The 24585-nt window shown below is 47.8% G+C and overlaps 1 protein-coding gene across 2 annotated transcripts; it reads right to left on the bottom strand.

The window, feature by feature from the left end:
- Nucleotides 1-1628: 1628 nt before the first annotated feature.
- Nucleotides 1629-24585, bottom strand: Trim35 (tripartite motif containing 35). Of its 2 annotated transcripts, XM_008828148.3 has the most exons (6): nt 24008-24578; nt 13339-13434; nt 10069-10299; nt 5889-5911; nt 5042-5160; nt 1629-4177 (listed from the first exon to the last, which is right to left on the bottom strand). In XM_008828148.3, exons 1-6 carry the CDS (start codon nt 24488-24490, stop codon nt 3600-3602), a joined length of 1530 nt encoding a protein of 509 aa, XP_008826370.2. In that variant the 5' UTR covers nt 24491-24578; the 3' UTR covers nt 1629-3599. The 2 variants fall into 2 exon arrangements, with proteins under 2 accessions (XP_008826370.2, XP_029417003.1); XM_029561143.1 differs by lacking the exon at nt 13339-13434 and having other exon boundaries at nt 24008-24585.

Genomic DNA, 24585 nt, shown 5'->3' with positions numbered 1-24585 from the left:
GCATACAGTTACACTTTCACACACTTATTCACAAATTTCACAACTTCCTAAGAGGTAGAAACTCTTACCTCTTTTTCACATGATGAAACATGGCAGAGAAGTCACATCATTCTCCCAAGGTTGCACAGCAGTTGAATCAGTATCTGAACACAGGCTGTCCAATCCCAAATCTTCCCCTCCTATATGTCTAGATACCTCTATAAAGACTAACATTTTGAAAAATGTTTAACATCTCAGGTTGAAAAGGTTTTAGCCTTTTCTTTTTAAAACTCGGTACATCATTAGAACAAAACAAAAAGTGTGAAACCTGCCAGTTGACCTTCGTGAAACCATCCAGGACAGATCTTCCTCTGGCAGAGATTATTTTAAATTATCTGAATAGCATCCTTTGAGTTTTTTTCCTCCTGGTTGGGTTACTCAGGGACACAGTACACCGTAAGTTCATGGCCATGTGCAGCGTACACTCACCAACAGAGTATTGCTGTGCACAACATCTCTAGAAAGTTGAGAGGAAATCGTATGGACTGCCTAGAAACACTGTGTATGCAGGAGAGTGAAGGATTGTTCTAGGACATTTTGTATCTTTGCAGTTTACAGCCATAATGAATCATCTGATGACAGAAATTGGAGACAAACCCTCGCTTGTCTTTTTGTAGGCTGCTTGCCTGTATGTTTAACTTTGAATCCTATTTTTATTGCAACCTAACAATTTCTCTGGTTCCTGAAATTTTGTCATTGATACCCCCCCCCCCCGGAGCCATGAGGATTAAACCCAGGGTTTCATCCATGGGAGGCCTCCACTCTCAGCACTGAAATATCCCTGGCAACGTTTACTTTTTATTTGGACACAGGGTTTCACTAAGATGCCCAGGTTGATCTTGAACTTGTGATCATGGGTCTCAACCTCTCAAATAGATAGCTATGATTACAGGTCTGGGCCATCAGACCCTGCTTATATTTTTTCCTAAATATTTTTCATTTTATATAATAACATGAATGTATTGCCTGTGTGTACCAAAGTGTGCTTGTGTTGTGTGATGACCAGAGGTCAGAAGAGGGCATTGAATCCCCTGGAACTGGAGTATCAGATGGTTGTTAGCTGCCATATATGGGTAGTGAGAATTGAACCCAGGTCCTCTGCAAGAGCAGCCATGCTCTCAATCACTGAGCCATCTCTCTAGCCCCATACACTAAGTTTTATATATACCTCCTTATTAAAAGTCTAAGGAAAAATTTTGGAAGACATGTAAACACTTCCAACATGTTACATTTGGGATTCATTGTTGTGAATCACAATTTCAAAATATAGCACCTGCCACTTTCTGAAGCATTAACCAACATATAAGAAACCAAGCTTAAGCCAGGCATGGTGGTGCACACCTTTAGTCCCAGCACTTGGAAGAGAGAGGCAGGTAGAGCTCTGTGAGTTCAAGGCCAGGTTGGTCTAAAAACAGCTCCAGCTGGGGCTACAGGAGACCCTGTCAGAAAAGAAAGGAAGGAAAGGAAGCATAACTTCAGCTTTAGGGCCTCTTCTGGCCTCCGCAGGCACCTGCACTCACACACACAGACACACAAATACACAGACACATGCATATACACTTCTTAAACACAGCAAAAGGACAACTCACTGAAAGGAAGTCAAGTTTTATGTTTTATTTATTTGACAAAGAAACTTTTATCTACACTACATAATAAAGAACTCTTTAAACAATAATAAAAGGGAAAAGATGCTCAATCATAGGCCAACAGGGAAATGCAAATCAAAGCCCTCACTGGGATGATCCACTTTGCCCTCACTAGGATGACTGAGTTAGAAGGCAGACAAAAGCAAGTGTTGGCAAGGATGTGGTATAACCCCAGCCCTCACACACTGCTGGTGGGCTTATAAAACAGTATAGCTACATGACAAAATAGTTTGGCAATTCTTCAAAAGGTTAAAAATAATTATCACACAAACCAGAAAATGTATTCCTACATATATACCAGAAGGGATTAAAAGGACACATCCACACAAAAACCTACACACTAACTTCATAGCAGCAATATTCCTAATAGCCAGAAGAGCAAAACAGCCAAAGGTCCATCAACTGACAAAACACAGGACTTTCTTTGCACACAATAAAATTTCACAATAAAGAATGAGAGAGTGAAGTTTGACACAAGTTACAACTGCAACTTGTGTTCACAAACACGACGAAATAAATACGTCAAAAAAGGGGGTCCATCAGAACTTTTTAAAGGCATCTAGGTTATCAAAATTACCCTACTGAAACAAAATTAAGGTGAAAATTTAAAGAACATTTTTCAAGGTTTATTATAACTAACAAAATAACTTCAGGTCAAGTTTGTTATACAGGAACTGTCCGATGGACACATCCCAGCAAGGGAGTATGTCTCACACCTCCTTGGCTCCTGGAGTGTCTCAGCCCCGAGCACCTAACACTCCCAGCTAGTCTGCTAACTCTCTCCCCACTCCCAGTTGGCCCAACGAACTGGAGGAATTTCTCCCTTCAATTATGGAGGGATACCATCTTCCAATGCTACCATTAATTTACAAATGTGGAAACTGAGGCTCAGAAAGAGAAGAGGTCAAAAACAAAGATAAAACTTAAGTGCTTTAAAATCTTGGACAATTTTGGAGGAAATCATCAAAATAGGACAAGACCAACTGGTGATCCATGGGGACAGGTAGAGCTGCCTCCCGCCCTGCAGGACCCTCAGGGAGGTCTACAAGGCCATTTCAACATACTACCACAAAGTGAGAGTCTGGACTCCTGCCCGATGTCACCACAGCACCCCTGCCCCCCCCCCCCCCCCTCCCCCCCCCCCCCACCTTATTCTTCCTAGCTCTTTCTCATTTACTGTAGCCTGTTGCTTTGCCCTCCAGTCTCTTGCTGACTCCTAAGGTAGCCAGTCCCTAGTGACCACCACCAACAGCCTGGGAGCTACACCAGCCCCCAAGTTATATCCCAAAGCATCCTGCATCGTACACATATGGGCCTCACAGAGCAGGCCAGGGCATTTCTGCCTTAACTATCTCATGACTGGTGGATTACAGGAGCCCCTGGGCCTCAGACCACCTACGACTAGACAGGCCAGTCAGTCCTAAGCCTGGCCACCACCTAACCTACCCCACCAGGATAGGAAAGCCTCAATGAAGACTTTGCACATCGTTGTCTCCTGAGCAACCCTGGGGCTTCCCTGTGTGGCCTGGCATACCCCTCAAATTGGGAATTATAAAAGACAAACTGTCTCCACAGGGGGCATCTCCTGATAAGTGGCCCTAATCATCTCTAGAAGTAATAAAACCTAAGTTAAAGAACAGCTGTTCTCCAACAACTGGAGGAGGAGGAATGAGAAGAGCCACTCTCTCAAGGGACCATGACCCTAGTTTATAAAGCCGGGGCCTCACCAGCCAGGTACCTCCTGGGTGGCTTTTAGCTGTGGGCAGAGAAGAAACCAAAAATGAAGACAGAGGCATAGGACCTGGAGTTAGAAAGGACAGGGTGGGGTAGAGGACGCTGCCTGAGTGCTGGGAGCTACAGGACAAGACGGGAGAAAAGAGGCCAGCGGCCCAGTGTCCAGCAGGCTGGGGCAGCTCAGATGTCCAGCTCTTCCTTGATAGTAATGCGCAGGGCGCAGATACGCAGTGGCTCTGGGGGGCCATCACCCCGTGTGCCCCCCAGGTAGAAGTAGGGCCGCACGTCCCCAAAGCGGGCGTGAAAGGTATACAGGTGGCAGTGGCGCTCTGCATCGTAGAAGGACAGCTCGCCCTCCTCACACTCCAGCTCCACGCGCAGACGGCGCGGCATGGTCAGGGCCAGAGGGGCTGTGGCTGTGTCTGAGGTCATGCAGTGATCTCCCTCCACACCCTGTGTGCGGCACAGGTACCAGAAGCCCGAACGTGTGTCATGGTAGCAGCTGTGAGAATGGCCTTCCCCGTTTGGGTCGGACTGCACCCGTACCACACCCACTCGCCAGCTCTGCAGGCCTCCCACATCCACCTCCCAGGCGTGGGAGCCCTTTGAGAAGACCCGAGAGCCCAGGAGGCAGGGTGCTGAGGTGAAGCGCTCTGGGTTCTCCACCTGCACACGGTAGCCATGGTTGGTGACGCTTACGAGGTCGTCAGACACTTTGAGCCAGCCCGCAGCTGTGTTGGGATCCAAGCTGAAGGGCACTGGGGGAAAGAGAGAGAGAACGGACAGTCAGCAAACTGGACAGCCTCCTCCTGCCAGGCCAGCTGAGGTGCCACCTGCCCCAATGCATGCAGGGAGCTTGCCGGGGCTGCTAGGGTGGTTCAGATCCAACTGCATTACCCCACAAAAAGATATATGGGAGCCCTGAGCCCCAATACCTCAGGTTGTGACTCTATTGGAAATGGGGCCATTGCAAATGCGATGAGTTAAGATGACACCAGCTTGGATTAGAGACACAGACACAGGGGCGAGAAATGCCACATGACCAATGGGGCACAAGTCAAAGTGCTGTGGTCACAAGCTAAGGTCACCTAAGCACTGGCAGCCAACACCAGGATCTAGGAAGGGCCTCCCCATAGATAGCTTTGCCCATACCTTGACATCTAGCCCCCAGAGCTGTGGGAGTAAACTTAGGTCATTTATGTCAGCCAATTTGTGGTCTGTGGTACAGTAGCCATGGGAGACTAGCAGGCAGGAACTAGGAGGGTTCCCAGGACATCTTAGAAAAGCAGGCAACATTCCCCTGGGCCACTGTCATTTCTGGGTGTAAAACCAGGGCACAGTGGCTGCAGGAGGCTGAAGTGACCTGGAGCCAGGAGGTTTCTCTTACCCATGTTAGAGTTATTGACTACAGACAGGAGTGTTCATCTTTCTGAAGAAGGGCAGCGGACAGGACCCTAAAGGAAGGTGCTTTGCCAGGGCAGAGCAGGGAGGACAAAGGCCTTGGGCCTGTCTGGAAGAGGCTGTACAGAGTGACTGAGGTCAGCTGGAGCCTGGCAGAGGGAAGCTCAGCTAGCTCTCTGCTAGCACTCGGTGCTCGCCATCTGCCTGTCTGCATTTCTTACCACATTCCACAGACCCAAGCATCTTCTTCCAAACGCGGTACTGCAGAGAATCCAGGTACTTGCACTCATCCATGAGCAAGCCAGGCTGCAGCGGATCTGGCTCCACGGTGCAGAAGAGCCTGGAAAAGAAAGGCTGGGCATGGTGGGCAGGGCTGGAACCAGGCAGCCTGGGCTGATCTGAAAATGGGCTGTTCCCTTGCCTCAGGACTAAACTTCTAGCCATCTTTCCTGAGACAAACCTGGATTGGCCAGGAGTGACTAGGCTGCCACACCCCTTCAGGATTCAGTATAAGTCTCATTCTGCACAGCTGGGAGAGACAGTAGGCGGTTCTCAAACCCCACTGCCATCCTTGTAGACAGAAATCCCACTTAGCTGCTTGAAAGAGCCAAGGTGTTATCTGGCCTTTGCTTGGGCCCTCCAGTGACTGGGAGCTCACTACCACCCTAAGTCCTCTCTCCCATCACTGGACAGCTCAGGCAGGTACGTATATAGTTCTTCCTTACCTGTCCTGGAGAGCCCACAGCCACCACCTACACCAACAAGCCCCAAAACTCTCAGGGGAAGGGAGCCAGCCAAAAACCAAGCGTGACCGGCACTGGGAAACCTGAGCACATGCCTAGTGCTCTAACTCCTGCGTGGTGGCCAGCAAACCGATAAACAGCTGTCTCCATGCCAACCAGACCTGGAATGCCCTGAAATAGAGCTCCCTACTTGGCTGGACTCTGCCACTCCCTCCAGATCCCACCCAGCAGGCTATGTTACCTCCCTGGCCCTGTAGCCACTGGATGGCGCCACCCTGACTTTTCTGCCTGCTATCCCTGCCCCTCCAGCAGATCCGGCACTCACCGGCGTTTTCGGTTCTTGTGTTTCTGAAAGAAAAAAGGCAGAGACAGAGGCCCAGAGAATTCATTAAGTTTCTGATTTCAAGAGCTGCTGTGCATCCCATGTTCATGAGTGAGCAGACCTGATACTGTCCAGGCATCACTCCCCAAATGAACCTCACAGACTCAGAGTTATCACTGTTGAGATCCCAGGTGCCAGGTCTGAGGATGTAGCTGAGTGGCAGAAACCTTGCTCACCACATGTGAGGCCCTGGGTATCACCCCAGCATCACAAAAATAAATGACTAAGTGAGCAATAGAATAAATGAATAAGTCCCATGTGCTTTCTTTGCCAAAACCAGAAAAATAAAAAAAACTAATTCTAAAATTTACATGGAAATTCAAGAGATGCAGAAGGGTAAAAATAATTTTGAGCCATGTGTTGGTGCATAGCTTTAATTCTAGCACTAGAGGCAGGCGGACCTCTGTGAGTTCCAGGCCAGCCTGGTCTACACAGCAAATTCCAGGCTAGCCAGGGCTACATAGTGAGACCCTATCTCAAAAATAGTAATAAAAATAAAAATCGTGAAAAACAACAAAGTTGAAGGACCTGTACACTCACACTTCCCAATTTCAAACTTGCTACAAAGCCAGTGGTCACAGATGGGTACAGACACACAGACGGGGGCTTGGACTGACAGTCCAGACAGAAATCAGCTATTCTCCACAAGGGGGCCTCAATCATTCCACGGGGCCCTGAGTCTTTTCAGCAAATGGTGTTGGTACAGCCAGACTGCGGCAGGGAATGAAGTCAGACTTTGGCCTTAATGAACTCAAAATATATCAAAGGTCTAAAAGTAGAGCTAGGCTTGAGAAAAGACTACACCCAGAATATATAAAGAACTCTTACAACCCAACAATAAAACGACAACCCTACTGAAAAACAGACCAAGAAAGCAGACATCTGAAGGAAGCTCCACCAACACCAAGAAGCTTATGGAAAGGTCCTTAGCCATCAGGAGAATGCAAGTTGAAACCACGATGAGAGAAGGCTAGGAAAGAAACAAGAAGTGGCCAGCGGGTAGAGAGGAGGGATTCTCATGCATACCGATAAGAACACAAAACAGTGCAGTTGCTCTGGAAGTCTAGTAGTTTTTTAAAAAGATTAAAGAATTATAACCCAGCAAGCCTATACCCAGGAGAAGTAAAGACGTGTCCACACAAAAGCAGCATATGAATGTTTATAGCTGTATTTCCCATACAAGCCCAAAGTAGAAATAACCCAAATGACTATCAATTGATGGGATAAAATGAAATATACAAAGGGAGATTATCTGTCATCGAAAGGACAGAAGTCCTAACAGATGCCACAACACGAAGCTTCAAAACACAGTTCCAAAAGAAGCCAGTCATAAAGGACACACTGATTTTGTTTCTAAGCAGAAAGTGCTGCTCAGATATAAGACTTCAAAATTTGGTCTGCAATACTGTAGTGCCCACCTGTAGCTTAGGGAGACAAACCCACTATTGTTCTAAAATGATGGATAAATTTGTTTTCTCCCCCTATCTAGAAGCCTTTGAGAAGGAACTAACACTGATTCTAACCACCTCACCTTTTTAAGAAAGTTATCAAAGTGCTTGAAAGCAAATACTGAGTCCATCACTCTCAAGTCCAGCCTTGGCAAACAAAAAACAAATGAGGAGGAACCCAATAGAGGGATGCTTTTGTAAACTGTTGTCAAGAGATCCCAATGGACTCTGATATGAACATTTGAAAATTTGCCCTGTTCTGACTTTTTTCTGGTTCTGTCTAGAACTTGTAATGCAAACTACTCTTGTCTTTACTTCTTCACATCCCCTATTCACCAGTCAAAGACCTTCTTTTCTCCCTACAGAGAAGAGTTATTCAATTTGGGAGTCTTTTAGACAGACCCACTGAAGGGGTACCCCAATTGCCTCACCCTGTGTTCAGCATGGAAGAGGCCAGAGCGGTCTGCATCCCAATTCCCTACCGATAATTTGGGTAACCTCTTCAGAGGATGGTGTGACATGAACAGGAGGTAGGAACTGGCTAGGCAGTTAGGGTAAAAAGACTCCAAAGAAATGTAGCCAGTTTCTTGACTAAAAGTCAAAATGTCCTTGGGCCTCTTAGCAACATACTCTGTTCCAAAGGCCAAAAATGTCAAAAATATTTGGGAGCTCTTATCTAATCCCTAAAAGATTTTAGGGTTATATCTTCAGAGGGGGGATGTTAGAGTAGCAAAAGGTCCCATGAAAAGAAAAGAAAAGAAGTCAGAAAAAAGTGACGGGGAGCTGTGGGAGGAGTCGGAGGGGCAGGAGTGGGCATGGGTTTGATCAAAACACCTTATATGCGTGTGAAATTCACACACACACACACACACACGACTCCGTTTATGTGCAATGTCTACCACAGGCCAGTCTAGGTGAAAGACTGGTGATTTCCAGGCTGTGAAGGAAGGATTGGGGGGTGGCAGCTTAAGGATCTGGGTCTGTGGGGGTGACGAAATGTTACAAATAGATTGTTCTGATGGCTGTGCAACTGTGTGCAATACTGACAGCTGGACCTGAATCAAACCAGGTGTAGCAGGATACACCTGCAGTTCTTGCTACCTGAGAGGCTGAGGCAGAAGGATTGATTGAGACCAGGAGTTTTTAAGGCCAACCTTGGCAATATAGTGAAATGACATCTTTTTAAGAAAATTTAAAAATGGATGAATGGTATAGTATGAAAACTGTAACTCAAAGAGCTGGGTTTTTTTGTTTTTTTGTTTTTTCTAAGTATTTTTGAGATAGGGTCTCCCTGTAGCCCTAGCTGGCCTCCACCTCACAGAGATCCACCTCTGCCTCCTGAGTGCTGATTAAAGGTATGCACCACCACACCCAGCCAAGAACTGCTATTTAAAAAAAAAAAAAAAGAAAATAGTCACAAAGTCACTCCTGAACCCAAATATTTCCTGAAAAGATACTAGGTACAAGACAGGATGACACGTCCTGTTTCCTGGACAGAATCCACAAGGGACCCAACTGTCAGAACGAATCCAGTGATTTTGTCCTTGAGGCATTCTGGGCACATGAGCCATCTGGTTTTGTACAAGGAGCACAACCCACAAGGCCCTCGACAGGAGGCACCACCTTATCTGAGCACAGAGGAGAGCCTGCCCCTCCTCCACCACTGTACAAGGACTCTTTCCAAGAGCTCAGCTGTTCTGTCAACAGTGGAAAGACCAACCTGCCTGGCTGCCTGGTTTACAAACCAGATCATGGAGACTTCTCTGTAAGGAAGGATCACTGAACAAAAATCAGTAAGAGGAAGAAAAAAAAGGAAATCTTGTTTTTCAAAGGGAGAATAAAAATCATTCTTTTCATCGTTTTTGCATGTGTGCTCATGTTGTGTGTGTGTGTGTATGTGTGTATACTGTGTACATGTACATGTGGAGACACGACAACTGTGACAGCCACTCCTTGGTGTCATCTGCCTTGTTTTCTGAGAAGGGCTTTCCACTGCCTTGGGCTCACCACAGGCTCAGCTGGCTGACTATGGAGCCCCAGGGATCTACCTATCTCCACCCCCAAGCCCTGGAATTAGCAGAGTGTACCACCATGCCCAGCTTGTTTTACGTGGGTTCAAGAGATCAAACTCAGATCCTCATGCTTGTAAGGTAAACACTTTACTGAGCCATCTCCTCAGCTTGGAACCATTCTTTTTTTAAAATAGAGGCTGGCTAAATGGCTCAGCAGGTTCAGGTGCTTGCCATCAAGCCTGACAACATGAGTTCAATCCCTAGGATCCATGTCGTAGGGGGAGAAAACTGACCCCCATAAATGGTCCTCTGACTCCACCAGGGCACCATGAAGCACACATCCAGCCACAATAAATAAAATGTAATTCAAATTTGCTTAAATAATTATACAATTTTAAAAGACTCCATATCATTAATGGTTGGAGAGAGAAAAACAACAACCAACCAACCAACCAACCAACAGGAAAGCAGAAGAAGAAAAGGTCAGGCTGCCAAGACCCTGCTCCGGCCTAGCACTTCCAGCCTCTGGCACAGGCCATGCCAACATGAGCCCCTCCAGCCAGTCAGCAGAAGCCAGAGGAAGCCTGGGCTGAACAGGGTGGCCTAGCCACTGGCTGGCTCCAACCACGTGTCCCCATCAGGACTCAGATGGCAGCATCTTACCAAGAGGAAGGAGGCATCATCTTCCTTCATCTCCATCTGCAGCCGCTCAATCTCACGGGCCAGCGCCTCGGTCTCTTCTGCCAGCCGCTTCATCTTCTCCTCAGCCATCCGCTGCTTCTGTCTGCTCTCCTCTGCCATGGCATCCAGGATGGCCTTCTCCTCCACCCTCAGGAACTCACGGAGTTTGTCGAACTCCTGACGGATTTGGCTTTCCAACCAAGTAGTCTGTACCTGCACCGGAGAGCAGAAGGGGCCAAAATGGTCAGGTGTGAGAGTTGGGTGTGAGGGCCATGGTGAGGGTCAGGTGTGAGGGCCAGGTGTGAGGTCAGGTGTGAGGTCAGGTGTGAGGGTCAGGTGTGAGGGCCAGGTGTGAGGTCAGGCCTCGCCCAGGTAGGACCTTCAACTTTCAGCAATGCAACTCACGAGGAACTCCCACAGGTAAAGATCGGTGGACATTTCTATGTCCAAATTCAGAAGTGAACATCGAAGAATAGTTTGGGTAAGCTACGAACTGCAATCATGCTTGTAGATGGCAGCCTCAGGCCTATCACCCCTGGACACACAGCCTGCTGTGGCTTACTTAGGGTGCTTAACAGCAAGGAAGTCCTAAATACAGAAACGATTCTTAGAAGCTATTTGCCTTCAAACCCTCAGGCTTCGAATGTGTCTAATTGAGTCTTTTTATTAAAACACTAGGAAGCATTTATTTTAAAACTGAATTGTTCATAAATGCAGATTCCAAATCATAACCCCAAAAAGCACTGAAGACAAAAACCACACAAATACTGAAAAGCAAAGAAATAGTCCTCTTTAGAATGTAATTCCTGAGCCTATGGAACTACAAAGGCTCAAAGAACAAGACTAGTGAATAACTATTAAAACATAACTTTAAATGGTTTCCTAGTTCATTTTAAATATCGCCTTGACACCACCAGTCATCCAAGAGGAAAATCTTGGTTGGGGAATTCCTAAAAGACTGGTCCGTGGGCATGTCTGTGGGGGACTGTACTGATTGTTAGTGGATTAAGAGGTCCCAGCATACTATGGGAGGTTCCATCCCTAGGCAAAAAGTCCTTAAGTCTGTCAGAAAGCTAGCTAGTCTAAGCTGGTCTGTGAGGCAGCGAGCAAGTAGCCCCCTCCATGGTTCCCGCTGTGCTTCTTAGGCTGTGAAGCGAGTTCCCTGGTCAGAGTGTGGAATGGCAAGCAGGCCACCTTGAGTTCCTCCCTGACGTCCCTCATGACGGACCTGGACGTAAATAAACCCGAGTCTCCGCTGTTGCTTTGGTCGTGTGTGGCCAACAACAGAAACTAGAACATATGGAAAGATCGATAATAGGGTGAAATGCGCACATGTAAATCCAAGTTGACTGCAGAAAAACTAACTCAAAACACATGGTCCAGCAATGGCAGGCTGCAGGGATCCAAAGTTCAGTACACATTACGGTTCTGAAAATGACAAAATGATGGGCTGAAAAAGTGAAAACGGCCAAAGCCAAAACAACAACAAAAAGAAACCAATTCACTGAAGAAATGATATACTAGGAAATGTATGTAACATAACATAAATATAACATACTTGGCCAACATCATCTTAATTGGCACAGGCCATTAAAACAACTGGAAAGGAATCTTCCAGCAACAGCAGGGAGTCCCACTGTTGTCAGGGATGTCAGTGTGCGCTGTGAGCGCCGACACTTGATGGCAAGACAGCATCTCTCGTTCTCAAGTCAGCTCGTTGGCAGAGACACCAAGAGATTCTGAAAGGCTTCTGTCGCTTGGGCATGTCCATACACATTCTGAGTGCTGGAACACAAACTGCACTAAGGGGAATTCTCGGGCCAGGACTGAGGGGATTTGTTTGGTGGGGTTAAGGGGCTTGGGTTTGTTCTCCAGGGTCACTGTTCTGGTGTGGAATGTATTTCACAGCCCTTCCTCCCACTGCTTCCCCAGCATGCAACAACCTCATTTCTGACTGCTTACCCTGCTCTGGTTTGTCACCTCTTGAGGTAACTTTTCATACTTAGAGCTCTGCTGGACTCATCTGATACACATCTGGTTTGGGCTGCTGGGCACTGCCTTTAAGTGCCCTCCAGTGTTTCTATACCAAAGGACAGGGCCCGGGGCACAGGATGGAGCCTCATTAATGACCAGCTGTGGGGTTTACCAAAGCCATAAGCTGACCACAGGTCATTTACTGTGTGCCTAGAGCTTCAAGATACAGGGAATAATGAATGTGCTTGCATTCCCTCTGACTGGAGGAGATAAAAAGTAGAAAACCAGGGGCTAGAGATGGCTCAGCAGTTAAGAGCACTCACTGGCTGCTCTTGCAGAGGACCCAGGTTTGGTTCCTAGCACCTACATGGTGGCTAACAACTGTTGGTAATTCCAGTTCCAAGGGTCTGGCCTCTATGGGCACTGCACAACATGAGTGTACTTACATACATGTAGGCAATACACTCATAACAAATAAAAACAAAACTTAAAAAGCAGAAAACAAAAAAGTAAATTACAGGTAATGAAGTGTCTTGGAGAAAATAAACCGGCAGACATGACACAGAGCCAGAAGGGACTACGACCACAGGCGGAACACGGGGACGCCTCCCAGAGGAGAGATGTGAGCTAAAAATTTAGAGCCAAAATTGCTGTGTGGGACCTGAGGAAATGGGGCCCAGTCAAGCAACAGAGAGGCCTGGGGGCAGGAGCACAGAGCAGGAGACAGGGCAGATGGCAGGCAGGCAATCTTAGAGCTATCAGGATCCCAATCTGAGGAAGGAGAGCCACCATTGGACAGCTTAAACACAAGAATGCCATCGCTGATGTGGTTTTCTAAAGATCACTCTAGTGTTAGATTGTGGGATACAGAGGCTGGGAGGCAGGTGAGCCACAGCTGTGAGGGAGAAGTCTGACAGACATGGTGCATTCTGGGAATGGGACAGGACTACTAACAGAATGGACACAGGATGTAAAGCAAACGAGGGATTGCTAAGGAGCCCTGGGTCACCCCTGGCTCAAACACAACACAACAATGTGTGCCAACTGCAGAAGTCATCACAGTGCAGTCGGCACAGGTGGCTTTTTGGCCCACTCCCGTGGCTGCTGGCCTGGCCATGCCCTGGTCCTCAGACTCACAGTAGCCTCTTAACATCTGAGGGCATGGAGGAGACCATGGTGCCAAAGCCAATTCTGAGTCAGTTAGCCAAAGCCAGGGCTGACCCTCCCTCACTTCTCCCTGGCCGCCCCAGCATCTCTGACTTCCCACTCCGCACTTACCTCATTGTGCTTGGAGATGGCCTCGAAGGTGCGCCGAACGGCCCAGAAGGCCTTGGCTTTCTCCCGCAGCACATGCTCCATATTCTTACACTTGGACTAATGAGGGGAACAAGCGGGCAAGTTAGGGCCGGAGGCCAGACAGAGAGGACAAATACATCCCGTTTACAGCTGAGGTTCCCATGCAGAGTCTAACCACTACTACCCTTGGTCTGTACCAAGCACTGTAGGCACAGCTGTAAGTTAAGTGCAGTCTTAACCCTGAACTAAATGTGTGCAGCCAAGGTCCTCTAACCCATCCCTGACAGTGCCTGGTGCGGACGGGGAGACAAGGCTCAGGAGGTTATGTGGCCTGACCTCTGGGGAGCTGGTCAGCATATGAGCATCTATGGCCGATTCTGGTTGGTCTTAGAATCCCAGAGCTGTGAGGACAGCTATTAAGACGGCGTGGCCTCAGGCTCCATTTGCAATTTTCCAAACTGGACTTGTCTGTAGTCACTAACAAGCAGGACTGACAAGATGGACAGGTCCAACCATTTCCCACAGTATGAAATTATTCAAATGCCGTCTTACCTAGACACGCCTTCCACACCCCACCTTCTCTCTTAATAGTGCTTGAATCACACAAACCACATCAGCAAACTCAATGATTTCTTTTTCAGCTTGTTCTATTTTGTTTTGGGGGTATAGGTGTGTTGTGGGTGTACCGTGTGTGCACGCGCGTGTGTGGGTGTGGTATACATGTATAGTGTATGAATGTGTCTGTGCACACAGATATATGCACCCATGTGAGCTTGGGGATGGGGAGGGCGCTGAGTGTCCTACCATGTCACTCTCCACCTCTTTCACTGGAGACAGGGTCTCTCACTGAACCTGGAGCTATGCTGGGGGCAAGTCCTAGCCATCCTCCTGTCTCCACCCTCTACAAAGCTGAGGTTACAGGTACATACGCAGGTACATCTAGCTTTTTATATGGGTTCTGGGGATATGAACTCGTGGCATGCTAACTCAGTACACACTCTTACCAATGCCCCATCTCCCTAACACTTTGTTTTTTGGAATATTTTGTTATTTTTTATGTGTATTATCTGCATGTATGTAAGTGCACCCATGTCGTGCAATGCCCATGGAGGTTAGAAAAAGGTGCTGGACCCCTTGGAACTGGAGTTACAGATGGCTAAGTGCCATGTGGGTGCTGGGAATCGAACCTGGGTCTTCTGCAAGAGCAACCAGTACTCTTAACCGTTGAGTCATCTCTCTAGCCCCATTTAATATATTTTTAATGAACTCATTTACTTTAATTAACTCACAAATAAAACCTCATATAGCTACTTCAAGGAAGTCACCAAACATCAAGGAAGTCACCAAACATCTGCCCAGTCCCAATGCTTTAAAATTTTTTTAAAGATTTTTATTTTAAATTTTTAAAAATTTTATGTGTATGAGTATACTGCCTATATGTATGTAAGTACACCCATGTCATGCAATGCCCACAGAGATCAGGAGAGGGTGCTGGATCCCCTGGAACTGGAGTTACAGATGGTTGTTAGCCACCATATGGATGCTGGGAATTGAACCCGAGTCCTCTGCAAGAGCAGCCAGTGCTCTTAACTGCTGAGCCATCTCTCCAGCCCCTCAACGCTTTTAAATTAAAAAAAAAAAAAGTATTTACTTTTATTTTATGTGTGAGTGTTTAGCCTGCATGCATATTAAGTGCACCACATGCATTTTATGCCTGCAGCAGTCAGGAGACCGTGTTGGATCCCCTGGAAGTGGAGCTACAGACAGTTGCTAGCCACTACGTGGGTGCTGGGAACTGAACCCAGGTCCTCTGTAAGAGCAACCAGTGCTCTTAACCACTGAGTCATCTCTCCCGCCCATTTTTAAATTTTTAATTGTTGCTTCTCACCATCAACTTCTTAAAGCACTTTGAGTTCCAAGATTGAGTCCTATCTTTTATACCCAAGGTCTATCATTTTCTCTCCATCTTTATCCTAGCCTCTCTACATTAGGAGAAAGCTTTTTAGATCTCATCATAAAAATCCTAACAGAAGCTGGGACGCCTTTAGTCCCAGCACTCAGGAGGCAGAAGCAGGCGATCTCTGTGAGTTTGAGGCCAACCTTGCCTACGTAGTGAGTTCCTGGACAGCTGGGGCTACAGGGAGGCCCTGTCTCAAAAAAACCAAAAAATAAAAAATCCTAACAGTAGCAGGGCCTGGTGGTGCATACCTTTAATCCCAGCATTTGGGAGGCAGAGGCAGGTGGATCTCTGTGAGATCTAAGCCAGCCTGGTCTACACGGTGAGTTCTACCGGGGGTAGTAGCCTGTAGGGAGACCCTGTCTCAAAATAAATAAATAACCCAATTCTAAATAATATTAACTATAAATGGCTAATGCCATCTATTGAGCTCTTACTATATACCAGGGTCTGCACTAATTACTTGGCAAACTATACCGCTTAATCATCACATTATCGCTATCAGGAAGCGTATTTGCCCATTTTAGAGATGAAGATGTGAAGTGTACGGGGGAAAGTCACAGTGCTTATACTCAGCAGAAGCAGGATGTGGGACTACAGCCGTGATGGCCAGCATGACAGCCCCAGTGACCTTGCCCTCCTGCGAAATGCAACAGTTGTTTGAGCTGCTCAATGGTAGGAGAATTCTTATGTAGTAGGAGAAACAGTTCTGCCCCCTAGAGCCTCATTCCCACCTGATTCATCTGTGGGGCAGATCAGAGATGGGTCTAGACAAGGCAGTTCAGAGGTTTGGGACTTGGAGCAGGGTCATGGCAGGTGTACTTTTAAAGATGCGAGTGGGAGTCAGGAAACTGGAGTTCTGACTCACAAGCCTCACCACATTCACTGCCTGTCTCTACAAAGGGGCTGTTATTTCCCTTCAATGAGTGGCTAGTGTTCTCCGTGTCTGGTTTTCTCATTGGTAAAATGTCTTCCCAAGCTCTCCTGTGGGTTGGTGAACCTGGAGCATCGGCTCCTTTGAAAGATGATTGTTGTGTAGCAGTTCCTTTGAGATAAAGACTTCCATCTTGGAGGGAAGCTTAAGACAGGGTGTGCTAAAGGGAGGTGAACAATAGCATGTTCTAAATGGAAATAAACTCAATAGTTTCAGGAAGTCCCTGAAAGTGACCAAGCTGACTACCCCAAGCATACAGAAGCTCCAAGGTCTGCTGAGACGTTCAGACCTGCTACCTGAAAAAGACACTCTCCAACCTGTGGAGCTGCCTGCAGGTTAGGTTGTGTACTGCGACCCAGGTTTCCTGCTTTTGTGAGCTGTTGCCTGTGCCAGGGTGGGCTTTTGGTGATGCTCCTGTAAGTAACCCTTCATGTTAATTCACTTCAATAAACAAATTGGTTTACCAAGTTGGACTTTGATGGTATCCTTACTTTGGCTTGTCACTGGTTCCCTAACTTGGATGAGTAGCCATGTGTTCAGGTCTCCCTAGGAATAGTGTCACACAACATAACTGGTGCCTGAACAGGGACTGACAGAACCAAAGATGAACTGGGGAGAAGTGATTCCATGGTCCAGGCTATGCGGAGCAAGGAATGCAGCTATGGTTAGCAGCCTGAGGACGGAGCATCTACAGGGGCAATCCCAACATGGATTCCTTTCCTTATGTGGTATGGGACAGTGTCTTCTAGCTGTGCCAGCAGTGCATGGCCCCCAGGATGGGTGCTGAGACCTCCATCCAGAAACAAAATCTAAGGGGAAGGCATTCGTGGGGGGAATCCTGATGACACTGTCTTCCTCTGTGTGGTATCAGGGGTGGCATGCCTGCTTGGTGAGTGGAGTCTGGTGTGTGAGTCTGGAGATGCCCTGAGAATGGTTGAAGGTTAAAGCAAGTTTCACAGTCTCTGTAAGTAGTGTGTAAGGAAAACAGATCATCAGTAGGCTGCTTCAGAGGTTGTGTGGCCACTGTTAAGTGTGAATAAGATCAGGTAACTGAGGCCGAGATGGACACTCAGTGGGAACTGCCTTGTGCACGAGAACTTGGAACAGGAAAAGGACATTCGGACAGTGTCTTCCACATCAGCCTCTCAGATAAACAAGAATGAAATGGAGATGCTGGCTTGCTGTTTCTTATAGCAAGGAGGTGGGCATGTTGGGGGTAGACATACGTTAGATCCGCGTTGAAGAACCCTTCCTTGGATCTAAGAATTAGACAGTGAGGAAGAAGAGAGGAGTACACTCTTCACCGAGACCTTTTATAAAAAAGGAAGTCTCAGATTCAGCATGCGGATGGGGCCTTAACAAGACCCAGTACAAGAAAGTGTGGTAAGGGGAATACTCAGTGCCTAGGATACCTGAATTGACAAAGATTCTGAAACGTGATGAAAGAATCTCTCATAGCCTGGCTTGTGAGGCTTTGTGGCATGGGGACAGATGGGATCGATCTGAGTGCTAGAGAGGCAGAAAAGCTAAGTAGTGAAACTACCCATCCTTCCTCAAGACAAAGGCTGCATAACCTGAGGTCTGGCTCACACAAGCCATTGGGACATTTGGTTATGGCCAGCTGAGATCCTTGTGAATATTGACTGGAAGACAATAAAGGACAGGAAATATTTAGGGAACTGGGCATGAGAAAAGTAATGCTTGACGCTCAGTTCACTGGGTCAGATAAGACTGTTCATTCAAGAGTTAAGAAAGAGGTGGATTTACCAGAGACCTCAGGGCTGGGATGAAGGTTTAGTGGCTGTTATGAGTCCCATGGTAAGACACGATCTTTATAAAAAGGGGCAGGTAATTCCTACTTCAGCCCCTGCTGTGGAGAAAGGTGATCTCCAGGGATGGGAACCTCTCAAACACTTCTCTAATGGAGTGGCACCTGCAGATGAGGACGATACAAGGTGACTGAAAGTCCCATGTTAAATTGTGGATTGGTCTTCTCTTAACATTACAAGTACTGGGGCTTGGAAGGATGCTAGAAGCAGGCGCACCTGGGTTCCTGGTGGCCCCCAGGAGAATCAGAACAACTGGCAGACAGAGATATGAATACAAGTTAAAGGGATTAAAGTCTGAACAAGGGGTGAGTAAATCATGTGGGAACAGAGACTATTCATCCTGCCAAGGAGGTGGGTGCTGGCATAGCTAAAAAGACAGGTATAGGCATAGCCAAAGAGATGGGTAGCTATTCTCATGATCCCTAGGATAGACTATGTAGCTGGAGACAGCTCCATTAAGTTTACTAGGGTAAGGAAAATGCATGGAGCATTCATAGATGTAGCCCCGGATAAAACAGACAATTGAAATCAACAAATAGAATCTTTTATGCCTTATGAGACCTTGCTAATCATTTACTTTACTGAGAACTTATGAGATCACTAATACTTGTTTGGACTGGATGACGACGGACTTCTAGAGTGCATATTCTAGAGCAATATTATCTCCATATCCCCACTATTTTTTACGGGTTGATGGTTCCAGACTTTAAGTTGTTAACCTACCTGTCCTCTGTTTAAAAATAAGTTTTGTTATATATAGATATCATAATGTTAAATATTAAATGTTTCTGAAGATGTAGAGACCTAAAGGAGTAAAGATAAATCAATAAACAACAGTATCTTGTAAAAAATAAAAACAGATGCTCCCAAAGGCCATAAAGTTGTTTAAAACTCCAGTGCTAGGGACAGGTTGCCTCCCTAGGAGTTGTTGGCCAGGGAGGCCCTAAAGGCTCTTAAAACAATAAAGGCCATTGCCATTGCTGTTGGCTGCATTCCAGAACTGGATGGTAAGACCCTACTGCTGAAGATGTCACATGCTCTGGTTACAGGACTTGGAGAAATAAGGCTCTAAGTGCCCCTTCCCGGTGGTCTAGCTCTTGAACTACTGGAAGGCACTACTAAGGTTGCTGGGGAGAATTGAGGCCCAAAGTTCTATTCAGCAGTAGATTCTGCATGTGTCATGACGAAGTGCCAGGCAGACTGTGCCAGCGAGTGCAGCAATGGTACAAATGCTTATGGACAGAACCAACTTTCTTACTGGAATTATGCCATGCTTCACAAGGGGAAATTCACATCTGGTCCTGGGAACTTAGATACAACCTATGACCAGGAAATTCATAGTCCGAGAGGAAAAAGGACTGCTATTATTTGATAAATAAATATGATATACCAGCTAAGATGCTTCTCAATGTTTACAACCACAGATTGTCACTGTCAGTATTTATTTGGATATTTCTGTTTCTGGATTTTTGCCTTTTCCTCATCTGTGTTTTATAGTAAAAAAAGAACACCACCCACCTCCACTAGCCACCTGTGAAAACAAAAAATACTAAGACAAAAGGTTCAGTACACCAGAGTTAGAGGATCGTAGTCTTCTATGTCACCCCCTCCAAGCTCAGCAACTACTGCAGAAGAGGAGGTGAAAAGCATGGAAGAGCCAAGGAACCCGGAGTGTTGTGCAGCAATTCCTCTGGGATAAAACCCTCCACCTTACAAGTTCTTTGCCACAATATGTTATAAAGTAAGATGAACAACAGGATGTTCTAAAAGGAAATAAACAACTCAATAGCTTCAAGAAGTGCCTGAAATTGACCAGGATCATTAGTCCCTCCCTCCCCAAGCTCTAAGGACTGCTAGAGACCTCTCAGACCAGCTGAACTACCTGAAACGGCCTCTCTCCAACCTGCTGAGCTGCCTGCTGGTTATGCAGTGGGCTCAGGGTTTCCTGCTTCTGTAAATTATCACCCCAGCTGGGGGGAAGGGGAGGCTTTTGATGATGTAGCTGTCTTTGACTCATTTCTGCTAATGTAAGTAACCCCAATAAACTCACTGGTCTACCAAGCTGGACTTTGATGGTATCTGTACTTTTGTCTATCTGTAATGAGTAGACGTTTGTTCATGTCTCCCCAGGAAAAGTGTCACACAAGAATGATCCCCCAAAACATTAACAAAAACCCATTCTAATTCACTTTATACAGAATGCTTGTTCTAGCTAGCCCTCTACTCTGAGAAACACTGACCCAAAGCAACTTGGAGGAAAGGGTTTATTTGGCTCACATTTCCACATCACAGTCCACCATCAATGAAAGTCAGGGCAGGAACTGAGGCAGAGACCATGCAGGAGCGCTGCTTACCAGTAGGCTTGCTCAGTTACCCTCCTAATACTGCCCCAGCCCATCTTCCCAGGCACTGCCCACATTTGACTGGGCCCTCCTGGATTAATTACCAATTTTAAAAATGCCTTACACACATGGTTACAGGCCAATTCAATGGAAGAAATTCCTTAAATGAGGGTCCCTCTTCCCAGGTGTCTCCAGGTTGTGTCAGGCTGACAAACTAGATGTTTTCAGTTCCCACAACCTCCTGTCAGCAGATGTGGATCTGTCAGTGACTTCCTGGACATCAGCCTGCACTACTTTCACAGTCTTTATCTTTTATATTTTCTTTATTATTTTTTATGTGTATGAGTGTATTGACTGCATGTTTGTTTAAGTATACCCATGTGGTGCAATGCCTGCAGAAGAGGGCATTGGATCCCCTGGAACTTAAGTTACAGATGGTTGTTGGCTACCAAGTGGGTGCTAGGACTCGAACTTGGATCCTCTGCAAGAGCAGATGGCACTCTTCCGACCCCTGAGCCATCTCTCCAGCCCCCCAGGTGTTTCTTAATTCACAGGCTGACAATCAAGATCAATCACATAGCTTCAGAGCACCTAGCATAGACTTAAACACTCAGTGTCAGCCCACATGATTATTTTTGCTGAATTCTCATATGGTGGCCAGAGTGATCATTTTTTTTAAAGCACCCATCCCTGGGAATTATTGAGGATACCCAGCAAGGCAGAGCTTATGGTCTAGGTGTTAGATTTAGGAGCAGAAAAAGGAGTTTAGAGTTTAGAAATAAGAGCCAGAGCCAGACCTGCAACAGGCAAGGAATATGTTCCTTTATTAGAAGTCAAGGTGAGGGGCAGAAGCCATCCTTGGAAACAGGCATCTGCAACCAAGGGACAGGACCTTGAGCTTTTATATGAAAGCCACCAGATAGCCACAGGAGTTAATTCTGTGCCAGGGTCTGGTGTCCATGGGGGTGATAGTGGGCCTTCCTCCTAAGATTATTTTCTTAGGCCAGGCAGGTGAGTTATCTATGGTGCTAAAGGAGACAGGGTAGTTCCATCAACAGTCTTCTTTAGTCCAGGAGTAACCGGTTGTAAGGCTTGAGCAAGGCCAGGAGGCCAACTTTAAGGAATTTGACTTCATGGGTTCCTTTGATGAAGCTTATGGCTCTCCTGCAAGTTCACACATTCTGTCACTAGGAGTCTAGCCCCTTCTTACCCGGCAGTGGGAGGCGTCTTTCCATGCAGCTTGCTCCCTCCACAACCACCACCTACATCTGAGCACACAGAACTGACCAAACTCCTCTGAAATGTGAACTTCCCACAGAAGGAACTGTCCTACAGACCACAAGCAGCAGCTTTAGCACCTAGAACAGACTGGGGCACAAGTGGTCCCTGGTATGTTTGTACCCTAGCCTGCATCTGGCTGAGCACTCAGTTTGTGCTCTCTTCGGCTCTTTTGATCTAGGCCACCCTCTGCCCCTCAGATGTCACTGAGCGCCCACTGATCTGACACTGGTGTGCTTCTCTAAAACTTGGCAAAAATAAAGACCTGAGCCCCCTGGCTCAGCCTGCATCTTCATCTCTTGTTTTAGCTATTCTGAAATTCTCTTGGTGCCTGGCAAGTCAAGCTTCCCCACTGCTAGACTCTTCCACATGCTGCTCCCTTGGCCTGAAAATACCTTCCCTGGCCTTGGTCTGGCTAACCCTTTACATCTATAGGTCTTTGCTGCAAGTTCCCTGAGGGTGGGAGTTATTGACAGCTATCTCATTTCCAGTATTACCAGGACCTACCTGAACAAGTTACCTGCTGAGAACAGAGAGCTGTCTCCAGGCCTGTTCTCCCTGTCCCCTGGCTCTCTGCTCCTCAATCCTGCTGTGGCCCCAACCGGAAGACTCCACCCACGCTAGCCTGTTTCTCTGCCAGCCCCAGGGAATTAGCCAGGACTTCATTCATGGTCCCTGAGTCCTGACCCAAGTGTCCAGGCTGCCCACTTCAACTATGCCAGATCAGGACCTAGCACCTCAGCCGGAGGAAGTGGAGGAAGCACTGCTATGGACCCACTGTTAAACAAACACAGTGACAGAAATAACAGGGTCACTCATTCAGACATGCGTATGGACAGCACCCTCTGTCCCCCTTCATCTGAACTTTGTATACAACTGCAATCAACTCTGCTATTTCTCAATAAGGGCACTGCACAAAGCAGGGAGAGGGTAACTAGAGCTCGGGCACTGGGGGTTCGTACAGCACCTCTTGTTCACACTCAGCTCCTTGCCAGCCAAACTGTGTCCTCCCAACTGTGGCCTGACCCATGTATTAGTAAGTGATAAAGCAAATTTAGTGTTTCACCATAGTTTTAAAAAATAAAATAATCGGCCGGGCGTGGAAGCGCACGCCTTTAATCCCAGCACTCGGGAGGCAGAGGCAGGTGGATTCCTGTGAGTTCAAAGCCAGCCTGGTCTACATAGTGAGTTCCAGGACAGCTGGGGCTACAGGGAGACCCTGTCTCAAAAAAAGACCAAAAAATAAAATAAAATAAAATAAAATAAAAATAAAATAATCACCCGAGAACAATGGCATTTCAGAGTTCCCTTTTTTAAAGTTTTTGAAGACCCTTTTTAAAAATCAGTTGATACATAAGCTTTAGATCACAATGGAACACGAATTTCTAAGTGATCAGGCCAAACATCTTTTTGAAAATTGTGACTTAGCCCTTTTAAAAATCTTCTGTCTTACAACAAAGACTTCTTCTCACTTGGCCTACTGCCAGAGGCCTTGTGAATCCCAAGCACTCACAAGGCTGCAGCAGGCAGACCTCAAGTTCAAGGAAAGCCAAGGATAACTGAAGAGAGACCCTCTTCCAAAATCAACAATGAAAAAAAAAGGTCGGAGGTTGTAGCTCGGAGGTAAAAGTATTTGCCTAGAAAGTATGAAACCCAGGCTTTGACCTCTAGCGACACACCCACACCCACACCCCCTTCTCCGAGACAGTTTTGCTGTGTAAGTTGTTCTTGGTTTAATTATAGCCACTGGAACTCTAGACATTCGGATGCTTAAAGAGTGATCCGGAGTTAGCCAGGAGGCCAACTACACAGGCCTCTCCGTAGCTCTGCAACCCGTGGGGCCTGACGGAGAGGGATATTATCTCAAGGCTTCAGAGCAGGGGTCAGGTTTTAGGTTCCTCCTTTGTGCCAAGCCGGGGGGGGGGGGGGGGCTTATGGTCGTCACCCACACCTGGTGTTGCTCAAAGGGGCCCGGGCCACAAGCCATTGGCATAAAGGATGCGCGGTCTACGGGATGCGAGGCCTAAGGGATTTAAGGGACGCGCGGCCTAAGGGATGCGAGACCTAAAGGATGCGCGGCCTAAGGGATGCCAGGCCTGGGCCCGGTGGACAGGGGTGGGGCGCTTTTGGGGTAGGGGGCGCGTCTGGTAATCTCAGTTCGCATTCTCTCCATCCACGCCGGGCAGAAAGAGACCGCCCCCGCGGGGGCCCGGGGCGGGGGAGGAGAGCCTCCCGGGAGGCCAGCTGTCGCTGGACAGCTGCAACCCAGGCTGCCGGGCTGCATACAGCGTTGCAGGGCGGCCTCTCTTACCCGAAAGTCATTGGCGGTGTCCTTCACGGGCTGCACGCGGTGCTCCTGGTGCCGGGGCTCGGGCTGGCAGGCACAGCACAACAGCTCCTTGTCCTCCAGGCAGAAGAGCGTGAGCGGCGCGCGGTGCGTGCGGCACAGGCGCGGGGAGCGGCGGTTCGGCCAGCGCGCGCCCTCCGCCTCCTCGCGCAGCAGCGTCTCCACCAGGTTGTTGAGCGTGTGGTTGGTGCGCAGGTCGCCGGGCGCCGAGCGGTCCTTGCACACCGGGCAGCTGGGCGTCGTCTGCACCTCCCAGCAGCCGTTCACGCAGCGGCGGCAGAAGTTGTGGCCGCAGCGCAGCGTCACCGCGTCGCGGAACGGGTCGTAGCACACGGCGCACAGCAGCTCCTCCTTGAAGGCGCGCGAAGGCCCCGGGGACCCCGCGGGGCTCGGCTCCATCTCCGCCGCTGCCGCCGCCGCCGCCGCCGCCGCTGCCGCCACCTTCATCGCGACCACTGGCCCCTGGGCGGCTCCCGGCTCCCCAGCGCTGAGTGACGGCGGCGCTGGCCAATCGCGAGGCGGCTGAGTCGGGACGCCCGGCC

Source organism: Nannospalax galili, unplaced genomic scaffold (assembly GCF_000622305.1).
Source record: "Nannospalax galili isolate Female #2095 unplaced genomic scaffold, S.galili_v1.0 scaffold612, whole genome shotgun sequence".
Classification (NCBI taxonomy): Eukaryota; Metazoa; Chordata; class Mammalia; order Rodentia; family Spalacidae; genus Nannospalax; species Nannospalax galili.
This window is presented reverse-complemented; position numbering and strand designations above follow the sequence as displayed.

Excerpts from the sequence above, each read along its gene's own strand:
- Trim35 (XM_008828148.3), bottom strand. The coding sequence starts at position 24,490 with ATGAAGGTGGCGGCAGCGGCGGCGGCGGCGGCGGCGGCAGCGGCGGAG. Across the intron at positions 13,435-24,007 it reads ACACCGCCAATGACTTTCGG|TCCAAGTGTAAGAATATGGA; the intron begins GTAAGAGAGGCC and ends TCCCCTCATTAG. Across the intron at positions 5,161-5,888 it reads CACAAGAACCGAAAACGCCG|GCTCTTCTGCACCGTGGAGC; the intron begins GTGAGTGCCGGA and ends TTTCTTTTCCAG.